The following is a 16,736-nucleotide window of genomic DNA, read 5'->3' on the forward strand; positions in this document are numbered from 1 at the left end:
CAATGCATTTCACAAATCACATACCAGGGACAAGGATCACTTCCCCGTCATGCTTTTAACGATCACGGCAATCAGTGGAAAACCCAAAGGTGAATATGTTTCCATTCTATTAAACAAACCACTTAACTCTTCCTCCCATTCATTCCGATATTACCACTCGCGCCGAGGAGTGTCTCTTGGATGTGTTGTTCAGTATTGTTCAATGCCCAATCCCTATCAAAAGATTAGTAAGTGCATACAATCCGCAACAAGATTCGAATACATACCATGAAGAAACTCCCACCTAACTCCTTTTCTAATCATTCGCCCACCCCGGCCTTGCCACCTGAGTATCAGACCGGCGCCAAGCCGCACCGGGGTGAGTATGAAGGTGACTGATAGTACGTTTAGTTTGCTGATCCGAAGCGATTGAAGCCGACGATCAATATTGTTTTGTTTCTAACGACACAAGTAAAAATCAGCGTGCGTCAACGAGAAAGATTCATCAGCATGAGGAACACCAATACTTACTCTAGCGAGAGTATTGAGTGCCGAGTTCATATCGGCTCCTCTCATCGATCGTGCTGTCCAAAACGCCAATTGTTTTGCCGACCGAGAAAGCCGGAGGAGCTTCACGGTGATGCATGCTGCGTTGGCTGAATTCTGTTCGTAGGACTGATTCTACGTTAGTAATGAGAGGTAATTTTTGGAATCAGTTACGTACCGTTGAATCCTGAACGTAGTAATATCTCTCGTTATAGGTTCTCGGTGTGCTTGTGCCAAAACTCAAATTTCTATGGTGGTGATGGTGTTAGAGAAAGCTTGCAGAAGTTGGAAACCTGTAGGCACAAGCTTGTCTCGAACTTACAGCTCTAGTTGTGCATAGGCCACATCATGATGACGTCTATTGTTTGAGTTAGCAGAGCCCAAAGACAGAAAGAGGTAGTTGTTACTTACTTCTTTTCTTGACGCTATGCTATCATCGACAGCGACAGCGACGAGCTTGTCGCCAAGCGACGTAGATCAGAGACCACAGGAATCATGAAGAAAGAGCGAACGCCAGAGCAATTCTGCGTTGTCGATCTTTGCACGTTTGGTGCTCAGAAGGTCAGGCGTTGAGAATTTGATCTAGCAGCAACTTCAAAGTTAGCCAAGTAAGCTCGTAGATACTTGATTAATATCTCACCTGTATCAAGACTCTAACAGTATTCCTCCGATCTTGCAGATCAAGTGATCGGCTCATCGTCACTTTACCAGGAAGTAACTGGATAAGAAGTTCGTTCCTATTTATCCATCGTCAGTTTTTTACCATCAAGATCAATTGACGAATACTGCGAAGAAGTACAAGTGCAACATCTTGAAGTAGTGGCACATATGATTTCACCTGCCTGTAGCGCAGCCGCAAGTTTCAAACTCAAGAGTTAGAGTTAGAGTTGAAGTTGACGGCGACTCAAGGTCCAAAAGATAGTTGAAAACACGTAGAAAAGGGAAAGAAAACTTACAATCCCCAAGAAGAAGAATCCATTGATCCCAATCCACAAATAAAAAAACTATATCATTGTGTTGTTGGCAACCAAAAACTATGGTAATTCGTTGAAAGATCGTTGTGTTGAAGTCCAAGAAGCTGAAGTTGTGGAAACAAACCCAAGGAAAGAATAACAAAACAAAACAAAACAAGAAGCACTATCCCATTTCCCAAAATTGGATTTGTGGGAGCTAATCCCACTTAGGACGCCGAGACACTAAGATGCTCGAGGGTATGGTTTGTAGATTCTGGGTTTGGGTTTGGGTTTTGGTTTGCTTAGTCGTTCGAGTGGTGTGATGTGGTGAGAGTGTTTGACTTGAATAGTTGATGAGAGGTTGGAATGAAAGTCTTTTACTAAGCAGCTTGTATGTGATAGGGTTGTCTAGGACTTTTATTGAACTTATGGAACTTTGCAGTATAGATATATTCGTTTGTTAGAACTTTAGGGGGAAGTCTTCTGATATTTTGGGCTGAGGAGAGTTTTTCATAGGGAGAAGCAGGATATTTGGATACCTACCTGTGTAAGAGATTGAACAATGAGATGAATACTTGCTTGCGATATTCTTTCACTTAATATTCTTGCTCTATATTACTCTATGAATTACTTAGTAATTCTAATGGTAAGATATAAAAACCAGGTATGTACGTGACACCATTAGTCAAATCCTCCAAAGCAATACTAGGTATATATCCCATAAAAACTTAGTTACTCATACTCTTACTCACCAACAAATCAACTACCTATGTATCTATTTAAACCCCTTATATTCTCATACCCTCAAATGCCCCAACCTCATCTTCACAACCTCCAACCTCCAACCTCCAACCTCCAACCTCCAACCTCCAACCTCCAACCTCCAACCTCCAATCCCAATCCCAATCCCAAGCACACTCAAAAGTATCATAACACCTACTCAAGAAATCAACATGAATACCTATCCAGTATCTACCATCCACCCATCTAATCACCATCACAAAAACCACAAAACTCCTTCGGAACCTTCATCACACATATAGTAATCGAGCCTCGATTTTCCATTAAAAATACAAGATTACATCCAAATCGATTTATATTAAATACCTAATAATCTAACTCTCACTAGATAGTACCTACTACCTAGTATTCAACTCAATACTCAACACCTACTAGGCGGGCACACCGAACAAAAATATTCTCTTACCTACCCAGTATGATCCCCTCCATCCAACTACCTCCCTACCTCCCTACCTCCCTACCTCCCTACCTCCCTACCTCCCTACCTCCCTACCTCCCTACCTCCCTACCTCCCTACCTCCCTACCTCCCTACCTCCCTACCTCCCTACCTCCCTACCTCCCTACCTCCCTACCTCCCTACCTCCCTACCTCCCTACCTCCTACCTCCCTACCTCCCTACATCCCTACCTCCCTACCTCCCTACCTCCCTACCTCACCTCCCTACCTCCCTACCTCCCTACCTCCCTACCTCCCTACCTCCCTACCTCCCTACCTCCCTACCTCCCTACCTCCCTACCTCCCTACCTCCCTACCTCCCTACCTCCTACCTCCACTCCCTCCCCACAACCATAATCAACCAACCATCAGTTTCCACGCCTCTTATAAATGCCAGCCCCAAGCATCCACCTAACTACCTAGTTTTCCCTCCAACTTCCATCACAGTAAAAAATATTCCCAGATTTCCGCTAGAACTCATCTATCCCCCTCCTTCTTCCCTTCCTTCTTCCCTTCCTTCTCCCCTTTCTTCTCCCTTTCCTTCTTCCCTTCCTTCTCCCCCTCCTTCTCCCCCTAAAATACATCGCTAACCCTTTTATTCCATTCATAATTTCACAATCCCAAATTTCACAATCCCATAATTTCACAATCCCAAAATTTCACAATCCCAAAATTTCACAACCACCCACCCTTATATCCAACTATAGGTAGATATCAAAACCTATTAACACCTATCTATCTATTTACCTAAATAAATCAAATCAAATCAAATCAAATCAATAAACATAATTTTCAGAAATATCATCCTCTCCTCCATCTCCTCCATCTCCTCATCTCCTCCATCTCCTCCATCTCCTCCATCTCCTCCATCTCCTCCATCTCCTCCATCTCCTCCATCTCCTCCATCAACCAACCCCCATTAACCCCTCACCCTCACCCCTCACCCCTCATCCCTCACACCCCTCATCCCTCACCCCTCACACCCCTCACACCCCTCACACCCCTAACATCCCTTATATCCCTTATATCCCACAAAATCCACACCTACATCCACACCCACACCCAAATTTCCCTTCTTCCCCTTCTTCCCCTTCTTCCCCTTCTTCCCCTTCTTCCTCTTCTTCCTCATAATCTCTCTTCCATTTCCATTTCCATTTCCATTTCCATTTCCATTTCCATTTCCATTTCCATTTCCATTTCCATTTCCATTTCCATTTCCATTTCCATTTCCATTTCCATTTCCATTTCCATTTCCATTTCCATTTCCATTTCCATTCCCTCCCCCTTTCTCAAACCCCAACCCCAACCCTAAATCTCAATCATCAGTCACCAATTACCATATATCAAATGGAGATATCAAGTGAATAGAAAGAAATAATTGATATATTTAGATATATATATATATATACACACATACATACATACATATAATAAACAAGCAAGCAAGTAAATATCTCCCTCTATAAGAGAAGCTATATATACTATTTGATATTATATCATACTACATCATATCATACCATACTACACAGTATCCCCATCGCGATACAAATTTCCCAACAAAACCCATCCATTCCATCCCATCCTATCCCATCCCAATCCATCCCATCCCATCCCATCAGCCCTCAAACCACAGATAAGATTAACAAAATACGAATCCCCAACCCCAAGAAGAGAAAAGAGAGAAACGAACCCTCAAGTTTTCTATCAACAAAAATTAGACCCACCAAATGAGACAGAGCAAAAATTCACCCGGAAATTTTCCTTCAGAATGCCTTTCCTCCATCCATCCTTGTATTGTATGTAAATGTATATCCATCCATTCATCCATCCATCCGTCTTTCTTTCCGTCATAAATCATAGAGTAGTCATAAACCCTTTACATCACATCCCTTCACATCCCTTCACATCCCTTCACATCCCTTCACATCATATCGCATCTCATATCAGCTCCTCCTATTCCATAATCCTTCCAATTATATATTACCACCACCACCACCACCACCACCACCACCTCCCCCTTCCTATCCCCCTCTTTCCCCAATCCCCCTCCCCTACAATCCCCCCACCCCACTATCCTTACTCGCCAACCTCTCCCTCTCCACCTCCTTCCTCCTCCGATCAATCCTCCTAATCCTTCTTTTCTGCGCCACCTCAGCATCCCAAATTCCCGCAAAAAGTTCCTCACACTCATCTTCATCTTCCGAATCAAAATTCACCCACCCCTTCGCTTCTTCCTCTTCTTTCGTTTCCACATTCAACATATGTAATTCTCCATCTCTCCTCGCGCCTCCAAAATTCCCCATCCCCATCCCCATCCCCACTCCCCCAAATCCCAAACCATCATCCTCCTCGCCGCGAAAATCAAGCGAATGCGTTCGCACATCCTCATCCTCAAACGTCTCCACAACCCCCACCCTCTTCGTTTCCAAAATAAATTTTCCAATTTTATATCTCTGGCCCGCCTCCCGCGCATCCACATATTTCCACCCCAACAACGTATTACAAACCGCGCAGTTTACATCTGCGACGACATGGTGACCTGTTAACAATTCTCGATTCGCAGGACGCCCGATGCGGACGTTGGAGATATTTTTGGAGCGATCGTGAGCGGTGGGTGGAAAGGGAGGGATTTGAGGAACGGGGGAAGAAGGAGGCGGAGCGACGAGATAGGCGCGGCCGTGGCGACCGGTAAAGCCTTTGGAGATTATTTGCGAGGAGTACGAGATGTGGGTGGAGCAGGTGAGACAGCGGATGGTAGAGGGAAAGGGACGGGAGAGATGAGGTTGAGGGAGAGGTTTGGTGCGAGGAGGAGAGGTGGGAGTGGAAGTTAAATCATGACTCTCGTTTTCATTCTCATTCTCGCTCCAACTCCCACTCTTGTGGGTGGAAGTAGTTGGAATGCGCGAGAGAAAACTCCCAGATGTAGGTGATGCGAGTGGAGTTTCATTACAGCTACTGGTAGGCGAATAGCTTAATCCTGGAACCAAAGGATTTGCGCTTGTACTTGTGTTGAGCGATGCGGTTTTTGTGCTAGGAGAGGATGTGTGACGACGAAAGGGGAAGGAGAAGGAAGGGAGAAGATAGGTTGGGAAGGTGAGGCGTTCGTTGGACATTTTTGGGACGGGTTTCTTTTGTTCTACTCGCAGATAGCTACTTCTCGTGCTTGGAAGCTAGCTAATAGTATGGAAGATTTGCGTTGTCATAAAAGGTGTATCGTGGTAAGAAGGATTTTTGGATATTGTCTGAATGTCAAGATTAGAAAGCTGCGATGAAATGACATGATGGTGAATAGGGGAAAAATTGGGATTCAAGTAAGAAATAAGTAAATAAAGCTAAAACATCACACACACAAAGAGTCGCGTGGGAAAGTCTCAAAGGTCTTGAAAGATATAAGACTGTTTGCGCGACGGAAAGGGATGGCATGATCACTCACTTTTATAGATGAGACAATGCTATTATTGGCATTTGTATGTGTGTGTGTCGATGAGTTTCGCATGTGAAATTGGGAAATCTTGTGAGCTTTATTTGAAGATATCGGAGGGTATGAGATGGATAGCATAGATATAGAGATATCTAGGTAGAGAGACCAAAGAATTGAGGGATAAAAATGAGGTATTTACATGTATATAATGTCATACCGCGTAGCTTCTTCTTCTTCTCACCATTCAAATGATTGATGAGAGATATTCTAAGCAAAAGTACCGAGATCAATCTGATGTCGTAGGACAAGAAGCGATAATGGGATCGTGTGGTAAGTGACATGTGCATGTGAAATAAGAAAGCGATTTGAATAGGTAGCGATATATATAGACAAGCAGACTTACTTAATCTTGGATTTGAGAATTGAGGATACATACATTTGTCGATATGTATGACCGAGACGAGACGAGACGAGACGACTTACATAAATCATGTGTTTTTTCCCACTTTTCAGTTTTCACTTACCACTTTCCACTTTAGTATTCAAGTTGTGCAGAGATGTGTTGTCGCATTCATTTGTACAGAGTGAGTCCAGAGTCCAGACAGAGTATTATCGTGGGTTGTGTGATTGTGCCTCCGCTTTGCAGAAGATAGATGGAGCTGGTGAGAGGACTAGGTGACAAGGGAGCTGGGTATCTCGGAGCCAAGGGAGGGAGGAGGAGGTAGTCGGAGGTAGTAGGAGATAGTCGTAGGTGATTATAGATAATCGATAATTTACTATCACTTACCTAGGTTGGCTTATCGATAAGATAATTGTAAGAAAGATTGTAAGGGTGTACGGATGGATGTAAGGATGATTTATATCAGACTGCCAGTCCAGTACCGGTAGTCAGATGATTTCTGGTAAATGATGATTGATATTTACGAGATGGGAGAAGAAATATAAAGATGGAAGATCTTTTTCCTTCTTGTCACAACTCCATTTATTCTTTCAAAAAAAGAAAGGGATCATTATACAGACAAGGATTGACTGACTAACCTGCATATTCGTTCTATCCTTCGAGCCTTCTCACAATGTTTTGCATAATCTACTCGTACTAGAATACATATGGACACGCAGGAAGGAGGAAGGAGGCAGGGCAGAAATGCTTGTTGTTCATCTCAACTCGGTGATTCAGGTATACTTGTGGACCAATGCGATGTGATATTATGTATGTATGTACTATGTACCTACTCGTATGTACCGCGGTTAATGGGAATGGGGAGAATAAGCTGCTCCATTTTCGGATCAATGTACTCGTAATACTTGTAGTACTCGTAGTACTCTGTGAATTATGGGAGCATCTTGACTTTGACTTTGATTCTTAACGTTTGACTCTGGACCTTTAGCTTTGAACGCTTTATGCTTACTTCTGAACGCTTCATGCTTTGGTCTGGTACCTCCATACGCAGTGCAAACAAGTGAAGGGATCCCTAGATATAATCAGGTACATATAACAATAAAGAACGGATCCAACAAACTGTCAGTACTCCGTACCTACGATTCAAGAAGGGGAGTGATCGAATAGAGGTACCAAAAAGAACAAATCAGATTGCATTCAATGTGCATTCAACATACATTCAATATGCAACTCATGATGAAATGAATAATATATGGTGAAATGCATGCATGGTGTTGTGTGAGTTGTGACTTGAACATTAGAATAATCAAATGTCGTATTTAGATGATACAAACTCGTATTTGCTTGGCAGTTGCTGTTTCGAGGGGAATGGAATGAGAAAAGGCAATTTCCTGCTGACTACACACTCTGTACTCTGTGGTACCTAGGTAATTCTGTTCTGATGAATGAATGAATGAATGACCTTACCAATTGTCATACTTCATAATCCATTATTGTATCACATTGATTAATAATAACATTCAAACTTCACTGAAAACAGGTAATTGAATCCTCCTAGAAATTTCTAGTGCTTTGGAGTCATGGCGGTTGGTTGTGTTGTGCGGTAGACCAAGATGTTGCATGAGAACTCATCATGATTGGTTCATTGAAAGCGGGGAAATTACAAACTAAACTTTTCTACCTTTGTTTAAATCTGAGAGAGAGAAAGAAAGAAAGAAAGAAATCTAAGCCAGAGCCGCCTCTTTTCTCCTTCCAGTCACCGATTATCAAATAGTGCAAAACTCCGAATTTCAAAATTCACCAAGAAAGAAATCAAATCTCCCATCCAGAAATTCCATCTTACAAATCCTCCCTGCAAATCTCACTTCAATCCATCGTCGCAATAAATCAATAAATCAAATCGTGTTCAATCAAATCGCAATTAAATCAAAATCAAAATCCCGACTACCAACTGGTCAAATTCTATCCCCAAACCGTTCACACCGCAAAACTGGCAATTTTCGAGAACAATGGCTCCAAGTATGAAAAACAGTCATAGTAGTAGTAATTGTGGCGGCGAGGTAGTCGGCTCTCAAGCCAACGTCCTCGCCAGCTGCTACATTGTCGATTCTTCCGCTCGTCTTTCTGGATTCCATTACTCCACTACCGGCGCTGGCGGGTTAGTTTCCCCCTTTTCATTTCCATCCACCCAACGTTCGCAAACCAAACATCAAATACTAATCTTCTTTCAACAGGGCAAAGTGGTATCCCTGAGGTCCGCTCAGGGTCAATATCCCCTCCGTCAAGTCCCCCTCTTGCGGCCTTGACATCTGCCAACGAATTCGCATTAATCAATCATTCAATGAAGAATCGAGGTAGAACTACAAGCCGCAAAGAGGGGGCAGCGTACGCCATCCGGGAAGAGTGTGAGAGACTCTTTTGCGAGAACATGAAAACCATTTTTCTTGGTGAAGAAGAAAGTGCGAGTAGTGACTCAAACGTGATGGGTGCGGACACGTATTCAAGTCTTGACGATGATGTGGATACGCATGATAATTACTTTGGTGTCGTCAAATCAGGCCATGCAATCGATGCTTGGGTCGAGATTTGGGATTACACGGGAGGGTGCAGTTTTCGTGGATTTGTTGGCGGAAATGGTGATGAGAAAACACTCTTTGCATTCTTTGACAATTCAGTCATTGGAAGGGATTTAAAACAGGGGTAAGGATTACTTTGTTGTCGTCACCACAATTTAAGTTACTAATGAGCAATAGACTGATGGCACTCATTGAACTCGCGGATGAAGTATTCGCAGTCTCCAAAGTCGTTATTAATGTTGATCGATCAATTCCCGAAGGAGATAGATCAACTTTCCTGAAAAGTCTTCGTTGGGTTGGATTCGAATTGACAACCCTTGACATGTGGTCGCATCAACTGGATACCACGAGTGAAAGATGGTTATTGATGGGATTGGAAGTTTAAGATGGATTTGATAGGATTGGAAGTTTAAGATGGATTTGATAGGATTGGAAGTTTAAGATGGATTTGATAGGATTGGAAGTTTAAGATGGATTTGATGGATGAGGGGAAATAGATAAGCAAGGTGCTAGGTGGATAGGAAGGAATCTTCTTTTATAGGCGTACGGTTGTACGAGCACTTTTCTGCAAACACAAGTTGTTCATTGCCGGGGTTCGTGGCGTGGTCCTTGATTTTTATTTTTCTTGAGTTTATGTTTTCATGGGACGTTTGATTCAGTGGACGGAAGGAAGGAAGGCAAAGCAAAGGAAGGAAAAGGAAGGGAGGAAATAAACACTTTCATAAGTAGTAATTCTCGTTCTGGGGTTTTCATCTTGATATGAATATGGATAGGGTAAATACTTTTTTTTTAAATAAGATTTACCCTCTTTTTCCTTTCGATTCTACATAGATTGTTACACATGAATTATTCTTCTTATTCTTCTTGTTGTTTTGTTAGGTCATGCTTGTGTGAATTTCTTGGTGACTTGATGACTACTAGGTAGGTAATTCATACTTGGAAATCTATTCCGTGTTGTACTCGGAGTACCTATACTCTATAGATATGGATATGAGTATGGATATGGATATGAATACTCTATGGAAACGGATATGTATAGGTATGTGTAATGATGAGCCTCGTTGAGGCGGGCGGTTTGGTTTAAGCCCTGGAGACTTCAATTTGATTTTATTTTATTTGATTGGATTGGATTTGATTGGATTGGATTGGATTGGATTGGATTGGATTGGATTGGATTGGAAATCGGGGAAGGGGGGGAGGAGGGAGGAGGGAGAAGGGAGAAGGGAGAAGGGAGGGAAGGATTGCGTGGCGGGCGTGCCCAGGTGGTGTGTGGCACCTGGGTGTGGTGTGGTGTGGTGTGGTGCAGTGCAGTTGTGGCGTGTAGTATGTGGCGAGATGGATGAGATGAGATGGATGAGATGAGATGGATGAGATGAGGAGAGCTGGAGATGAGAGGAGGGAAGGGGAGGCAAATGGTTGGTTGGTTGGTTGGTTGGTTGGTTGGTTGGTTGGTTGGTTGGTTGGTTGGTTGGTTGGTTGGTTGGAAGCTGGGGAGGTTGGAAGTAGATAGTTTTGGTTTTGGGTCAGGTGAGGATTTGGGTTAGGTGAGGATTTGGGCTAGGTGAGGTTTTGGGTTAGGTGAGGATTGGTTTTGGTGGAGGATTGGATTATGGGGTAGATAGTTTGAGGGTAGATAGCTTGAGGGTAGGTAGCTTGAGGGTAGATACTAGATAGGTATTTAAACTGTGGATACCTATTGAGTATTGAGTACTAGGTATGTAGTCTGGAGGTGGTTTTTGGAGGTGGTTTTTGGAGGGGAGAGGGGAGGGGAGGGGAGGGGAGGGGAAGAAAGGCGAAGGAGGAGAGGCGAGGGGAGGGGAGGGGAGAAAGGAGAGGCGAAGGGGTTTTTTAGGGAGGGGGTTTTTTAGGGGGGGAGGGGAGGAGAGGGGAGGGTTTGATGTGAGTGGTAGTGGTAGTGGTAGTGGTAATAGTAGTAGTAATAGTAGTAATTGTTGATTAGTAGTTAGTTGATTAGATAGATAAATCAATAAATAGATAAATCAATAAATAGATAAATAGATAAATAGATAAATTTTATATGAAATAATTTTTATAAGATAATTTGATTTGATTTAGAGATATAAGTACTCTAGAGATTTCTATGATATTATTATAATAAATAATAATATAATATTGTAATTCTAATTGATTTTGAAATATGTTTTTTATAATATCAATTATGAAAAGATTTTTGAAAAGATGTAATTCTGGGGATATGTATTATGTATGTATATATGTATGTATATATGTTTAGTATGTATGTTTAGTAGGTATGTTTAGTAGGTATATTTAGTAGGTAAGGAGTAGATGAGAATAAATGAGAATGGATGAGAATTGGAGAATAATAGGGGGGGGATGATAGGGCGGGGATGGAGATATAGGTAGGTATGTAGATATGTGATATATAGATATTATGATGTATTATGAATTGTGAATTTTTATTTTTGTTTTTGTTCTTGATATTGAGTAGGAGGAAGATAAATGAATGAATGGATGGATAGATGGATAGAGTCTAGAGGAGATTTTAAAGAGAGAGGGAGAGAGGAGGGGGAAGAGAAAGAGAGATTAGATAATTAGTATTTTATTAATCTAGATATAGATAAACTTAGTTATACCGGACTGAAATTTTCGACCAATCAAATCCGGTATATTTATGATTCCGGTATAAAAAATGGTGGTTTAAGCTTCATAACCAAAATTTATATCCGATTTCAGCTCTAAACCTCGATATTTTCGGAAAATATTATGTGATTATAGCCAATTAAGCTTACTCATCCAAAATTCAGCTTATTTAGCCAAATCTCCCACCAAAATTTATACCGGATTCGTGAAAAAAGTGTCCGGTATACCGGTTTTGCCCAAAAATCCGGTATCACCATATAAAAAGTGATCAAATCAGGAAATTATTCCGGTATATCCAAGATTCCGATATATCCCAGTCCGGTATAGCCAAGTTTATCTGTATATCGTACGTACTCGGTATGTAATAGGTATGTGACCGAGTAGAATATAATATAACATCACATCATATAATAGGTAATATACTCGTAGGTATCCTCGTACAATACTCACCGATTGATTGGTTGATTGATTGAGGCTTGCTTGCCGTGCGAGCTTGTCTTGTTATTGAAGAACTGAATGTCCTCGTGATGTGAGAATTAGTGGTATGTAGGTATGTAGATATGTAGATATGGAGGTAGGGAACTATACTATTATGAGTTTGATGCTTGGTCTTGGTTATTTGGAGGGACTACTGGGGTGGGATTCTTGAGGGATTCTCGAGGGGTTCTTGAGGGATTGTATTATCGATGCGGGATATCGATTGGGTTTGGAGGGGGTTAGTTGGGGGGGGGGGGGGGTAGTTGAGGGTAATTGGGGGTTTAGCTGGGAGTTTAGTCAGGAATCTAGTTGGGAATCTAGCTAGGAGGAGAGGAGATGGAACTTGAGGGACTTTTTAGTAGGGATGCGTGGATGCGTGGATGCTAGATAACGTAGGGAGCGAGTAGTGAGAAAGCGGCAGTGAGAATGCTCCAGTGGAGTATGGATAATGAGGGGATGGATGGGATGGGATGGAGATTTGAGTGGGATTGAAGATTTGAGTGGGATTGAAGATGTGAGATGGATGTAAGATGTAGGGTAGTGTAATGTAGTGTGATGTAGTATCATAATGAAGCTGTTTTGATTGTAAAGAGCATCTAGACGTATAATAGATATTCATTCGCCATTCATTCGCCAACGAGAAGATGGAGATGATTCCAAATGATTATCTAGAGCTTATTGAAAGAGAATGGATCTTGATGGCAAGATGTTACAGTACTACCTCGTAAGATTCAATTACCTATGTAGTATCTCTAGTACATAAACATCATCTACCATCCATACCATAGAATCAAATCGAAAGAGGCAAAACCCATACAAACATTCATTATCAATCTTGATCATATTCATTCATTGATTACCTACCTCCCTAGTACCTACCTACTACCGAGATATTCAATAATGACCGTATCATTCTCGCATTCACCCTTCACAAGTCGATCTCTTCTTCCCTCCACCGGTATTATTAACAATTGCCTATTACCTACTACCTCCAGGCCTTTCCACGTACCCTTCTACGGCAGCCTTGCTTATTGATTTTAGCGATTGGTTTCCTTTGCCCATACCGTACCGTAAACTGGTTTTCGTAAGCTAAACCCAACACTTGTAAGTGATTCCCTCCCTCCCTACCTAGTCCGCAGCTACATACACTCCATCTTACATATTCCCTACCACCACCTACCACCTACCACTTACCTACATCTTCCTCTCCACATCTTCTCCATCCTCTATTCCTACAACATACAACTTACAACATCAATCAAAAACACATCAATCCACTTTCCCTACAACAATTCCCTTTGCACAATAGATCAAAGGAATATCCTTTGATTCTTTTGATCGCTCGATACAATTATCGAATCCTTCGATTCTTCCAAGATACCCCATTCAAAGAATCGATCATTCATAATAAGATAGATAAGTAAGTCCGATCGATTCCTGGCCGGCATCATTCCCTTGCAAGGTCACCGCTCTCTCTCGACATCACTTTATCACTTCATCACTTCTTCACTCTGGCACACTTACTGACAACGATACTCTTCAATAGATTTGTTATTTTCAACCATGGCGTCCATGACAGCCCCAACTCCAGATACGCTGGTTACCCTCAAGGTGAATATTGAGGGTAGCAATCGAAGATTCAAGCTTCCTCTTCGTGATCTCGGTGCTAGCACTCTTCCCGATAAGGTATGTGATAACATCAATCTATCTCCAAATACAGCTCCATGATTATGCAAAACATAATATATTGTTTAATCACGATGGAGCTTGATGAAATCATTTGAATATAGCTAATCATTCCCATCTACATAGCTTCGATTCCTTCTCGCCATCCCCACAACTTCCGAGGCTATCTTTGAGAGATACTCCGATAGTGCTGCTGCCTTCATCGTACTCGATGCAACCAATCCTTCAGTTTACAAACAATTGTATCGTGCTGCCAAGGCGAAGCTTAAGCTTAGACTCAAGGTCACCATCAAGGACAAAGAACCGGTCGTGCCAAAGCCAGCTTCCGTCGAGGATGAAGAATCAACTTCAGCCAAGCCTGTTGTAGCACAACCTGAATACCCCTCATTCACCATCCCCGTATCACACCCATCAACCACTGAGATCCCTAACGCCAGACGCAGCGTAGCTTTCGACTCGGAGGCGAGAACGGAAGCACAATACAAGGAGTCAAGTGCCGCTGTGCAAGTGCAATCCAAAGTACAAGAGCAGATTGAAGCAATTATCTCCCTACAAAAATCCTTTGATGAGATGGCTGTCTCTAATAATCACGCTGCTTACCAAACAGCAATCGAACACGCAAAGCCACTTCCTGCCTACTTGCTGGACAGATATGACGTGGCTTCAGGAAGCTCAAAGTCACCAGAACCTGTTGTCAGCTCGTTCTCGGTTTACTGTAACAGTTGCAGTGTCTCTATTCCAGATATCCACTATCATTGCAGCACCTGTGATAATGGTGATTTCGACTTGTGCCCAGAGTGTAACGATGCTGGAGTCACCTGCAATGGTGATCATTGGTTGATTAAACGCATCGTGGATAAGGGTCAATACATTCACAGCACAACCGAAAAGCTCGCCCCTAAACAACTTTCTGGCTACAGAAATACCAAGCTTCAATTCTCCGACTCTAAGATTACCCTCGTCGCTCCCGCAGTCGAAGAGAAGGAACCGGTTCCCACCCGCACTTGCAACAGCTGCATCTCCGAAATGTCCGAAGAGAACTTTGTCACTTGCATCGATTGTGCAGATTTCGATTTGTGTATTCAATGCCACGTATCATTGAAACATGGCCACAACCCTAAGCACGCTTTCGCTTTCGTGGATGAGGATGCTAACTTTGGTCCAATGGCCTCCGCTCTTCTCGCCGCAGGTCGTAACGCCTCTCACTCTGCTATTTGTGATGGATGTGATAGAAACATCTTTGGTGTTCGTCACAAGTGCCTTGATTGTCCAGATTGGGATTACTGCGATGCATGCATTGCGAATGCTACCTTCATCCACCAAGGTCACAGATTTGTACCTCTCTACGAACCTGTCAGCCGCTCGTGTGCCCAACAACAAGCTAGCAGAGTTCGTCATCATGGTATTTTCTGTGATGGACCTCTTTGCAAAAACAAGCACCACACCGAAGATAATCATGGTAACGTGGCTCCCGCTTATATCACTGGAGATCGTTACAAATGTGCTGTCTGCCATGACACCGATTTCTGTTCTGTTTGTGAGGCCAGTCCATCCAACACTCACAACAAGACCCATCCTTTGATTAAGTTCAAGACACCTGTTCGCAATGTTAGCGTTACCACTCTTGGTGATCATCCAAATGGTAAACCCATGGCACCAATGGGTGATCGTTTTGCTCCAACAATTTCAAAGGCAACTGAGACCACTCCAACTCAGTCCACCAATGCTGCAACACAAGTTCAAACTGTTGCTGAAGTTAAGCCTGTTGTTGAGGCTAAACCTGTTGAGGTTGAGCCTGTCTCTGAGATTAAGGCTGTTGCTGAGGTTGAACCGGTTGAGGTCAAGGAGGAAGTTATTGAGGAGGTCACTGAAGAAGCTCCAGCTCCCGTTGAAGAGGAATTGGTTGCACACTTTGTTCGTGATGCAGTCGCTGATGGTACCATCATGACACCAAACTCAGTTTTCGAACAAACCTGGTATCTCCGCAATGGTGGTAAGACATCTTGGCCTGCAGGTTGCAGTGTTAGATTTGTTGGTGGCGATAACATGTGTGCTGTTGACCCGGAACACCCAGCCAGTGTACATGAACTTGTCAGTGCTGCTGAGAGCACAACTTGTTATACTGAAGTCGCTCCTGGTCAAGAATACGGTTTCACCGTCTTGATGAGAACTCCAAACCGTGCTGGTAGCTTCATTTCATACTGGCGTCTTACCACTCCTACTGGTGATAAATTTGGCCACAGACTTTGGTGTGATATTACTGTCAATGAGCCAACTCCAGTCATCAAGACTGAAGTTGCTGAGACTGAAGCTCCTAAGGTTGAAACTCCTAAGGTTGAAGCTACCAAGGTTGTAGCTCCTAAGGTTGTAGCTGATGAGCAAGAGCTTGCCTCCGAAGTCTCATCCAAGGTTCAAGACTTACCTGAAGCCGAGACTAGTCAAATGATTTTCCCAAAGCTTGAAAAGGAATCTCCAATCTCAAGCATTCATGAAGCTCAACCATCACCAAAGGTTGTTCCAACTTCCGAAGAAATTTTCAACGATGACTTTGAGGAATTCAACCAAAACTTCGAAGATGATGAGGCTGAGGATGGATTCATGACTGATGAGGAGTATGATATTCTCGATGCCAGTGATGAGGAATACCTTGCCGAGCAAGAATCAGAATCTAAGAAGTAAATGCATCACCCAGCAAGTTGTATTAGGGTAAAGATGACTACATAAATAAATGGAAAGGACGTGGATGAATATGGCGAAGGGAATGGGGATGAATTATCACGAATAAGGCAGGCGTAAGATTGACACACAAACAAGCTCTGGATAGCGGATGGATCAAGGG

General features: G+C 42.7%; 5 protein-coding genes across 5 annotated transcripts; 2 read left to right on the forward strand and 3 right to left on the reverse strand.

Moving 5' to 3' along the window:
• Window positions 1–199: 199 nt before the first annotated feature.
• On the reverse strand, window positions 200–1,504 carry EAE98_008854 (uncharacterized protein; the record flags this gene model as incomplete). The annotated part of the gene is made up of 8 exons (XM_038956477.1): window positions 200–213; window positions 267–438; window positions 511–654; window positions 704–773; window positions 848–883; window positions 937–950; window positions 1,166–1,262; window positions 1,482–1,504. 8 exons carry the CDS (start codon window positions 1,502–1,504, stop codon window positions 200–202), a joined length of 570 nt encoding a protein of 189 aa, XP_038807189.1.
• Window positions 1,505–3,718: 2,214 nt separating this feature from the next.
• Window positions 3,719–4,055, reverse strand: EAE98_008855 (uncharacterized protein; the record flags this gene model as incomplete). The annotated part of the gene is made up of 2 exons (XM_038956478.1): window positions 3,719–4,023; window positions 4,046–4,055. 2 exons carry the CDS (start codon window positions 4,053–4,055, stop codon window positions 3,719–3,721), a joined length of 315 nt encoding a protein of 104 aa, XP_038807190.1.
• Window positions 4,056–4,766: 711 nt separating this feature from the next.
• EAE98_008856 (uncharacterized protein) lies at window positions 4,767–5,828 on the reverse strand (the record flags this gene model as incomplete). The annotated part of the gene is made up of 1 exon (XM_038956479.1): window positions 4,767–5,828. The coding sequence occupies one exon, from the start codon at window positions 5,826–5,828 to the stop codon at window positions 4,767–4,769; it is 1,062 nt and encodes a 353-aa protein (XP_038807191.1).
• Window positions 5,829–8,246: 2,418 nt separating this feature from the next.
• On the forward strand, window positions 8,247–9,530 carry EAE98_008857 (uncharacterized protein). Its single transcript, XM_038956480.1, has 3 exons — window positions 8,247–8,694; window positions 8,778–9,236; window positions 9,290–9,530. The coding sequence occupies exons 1-3, from the start codon at window positions 8,546–8,548 to the stop codon at window positions 9,495–9,497; spliced, it is 816 nt and encodes a 271-aa protein (XP_038807192.1). The 5' UTR covers window positions 8,247–8,545; the 3' UTR covers window positions 9,498–9,530.
• A 4,244-nt stretch (window positions 9,531–13,774) lies between these two features.
• EAE98_008858 (uncharacterized protein) lies at window positions 13,775–16,576 on the forward strand (the record flags this gene model as incomplete). Its single annotated transcript, XM_038956481.1, has 2 exons — window positions 13,775–13,897; window positions 14,024–16,576. The coding sequence occupies 2 exons, from the start codon at window positions 13,775–13,777 to the stop codon at window positions 16,574–16,576; spliced, it is 2,676 nt and encodes an 891-aa protein (XP_038807193.1).
• Between the last annotated feature and the right edge of the window lie 160 nt (window positions 16,577–16,736).

This window comes from Botrytis deweyae, assembly GCF_014898535.1.
Source record: "Botrytis deweyae strain B1 chromosome Unknown BDEW_024, whole genome shotgun sequence".
Classification (NCBI taxonomy): Eukaryota; Fungi; Ascomycota; class Leotiomycetes; order Helotiales; family Sclerotiniaceae; genus Botrytis; species Botrytis deweyae.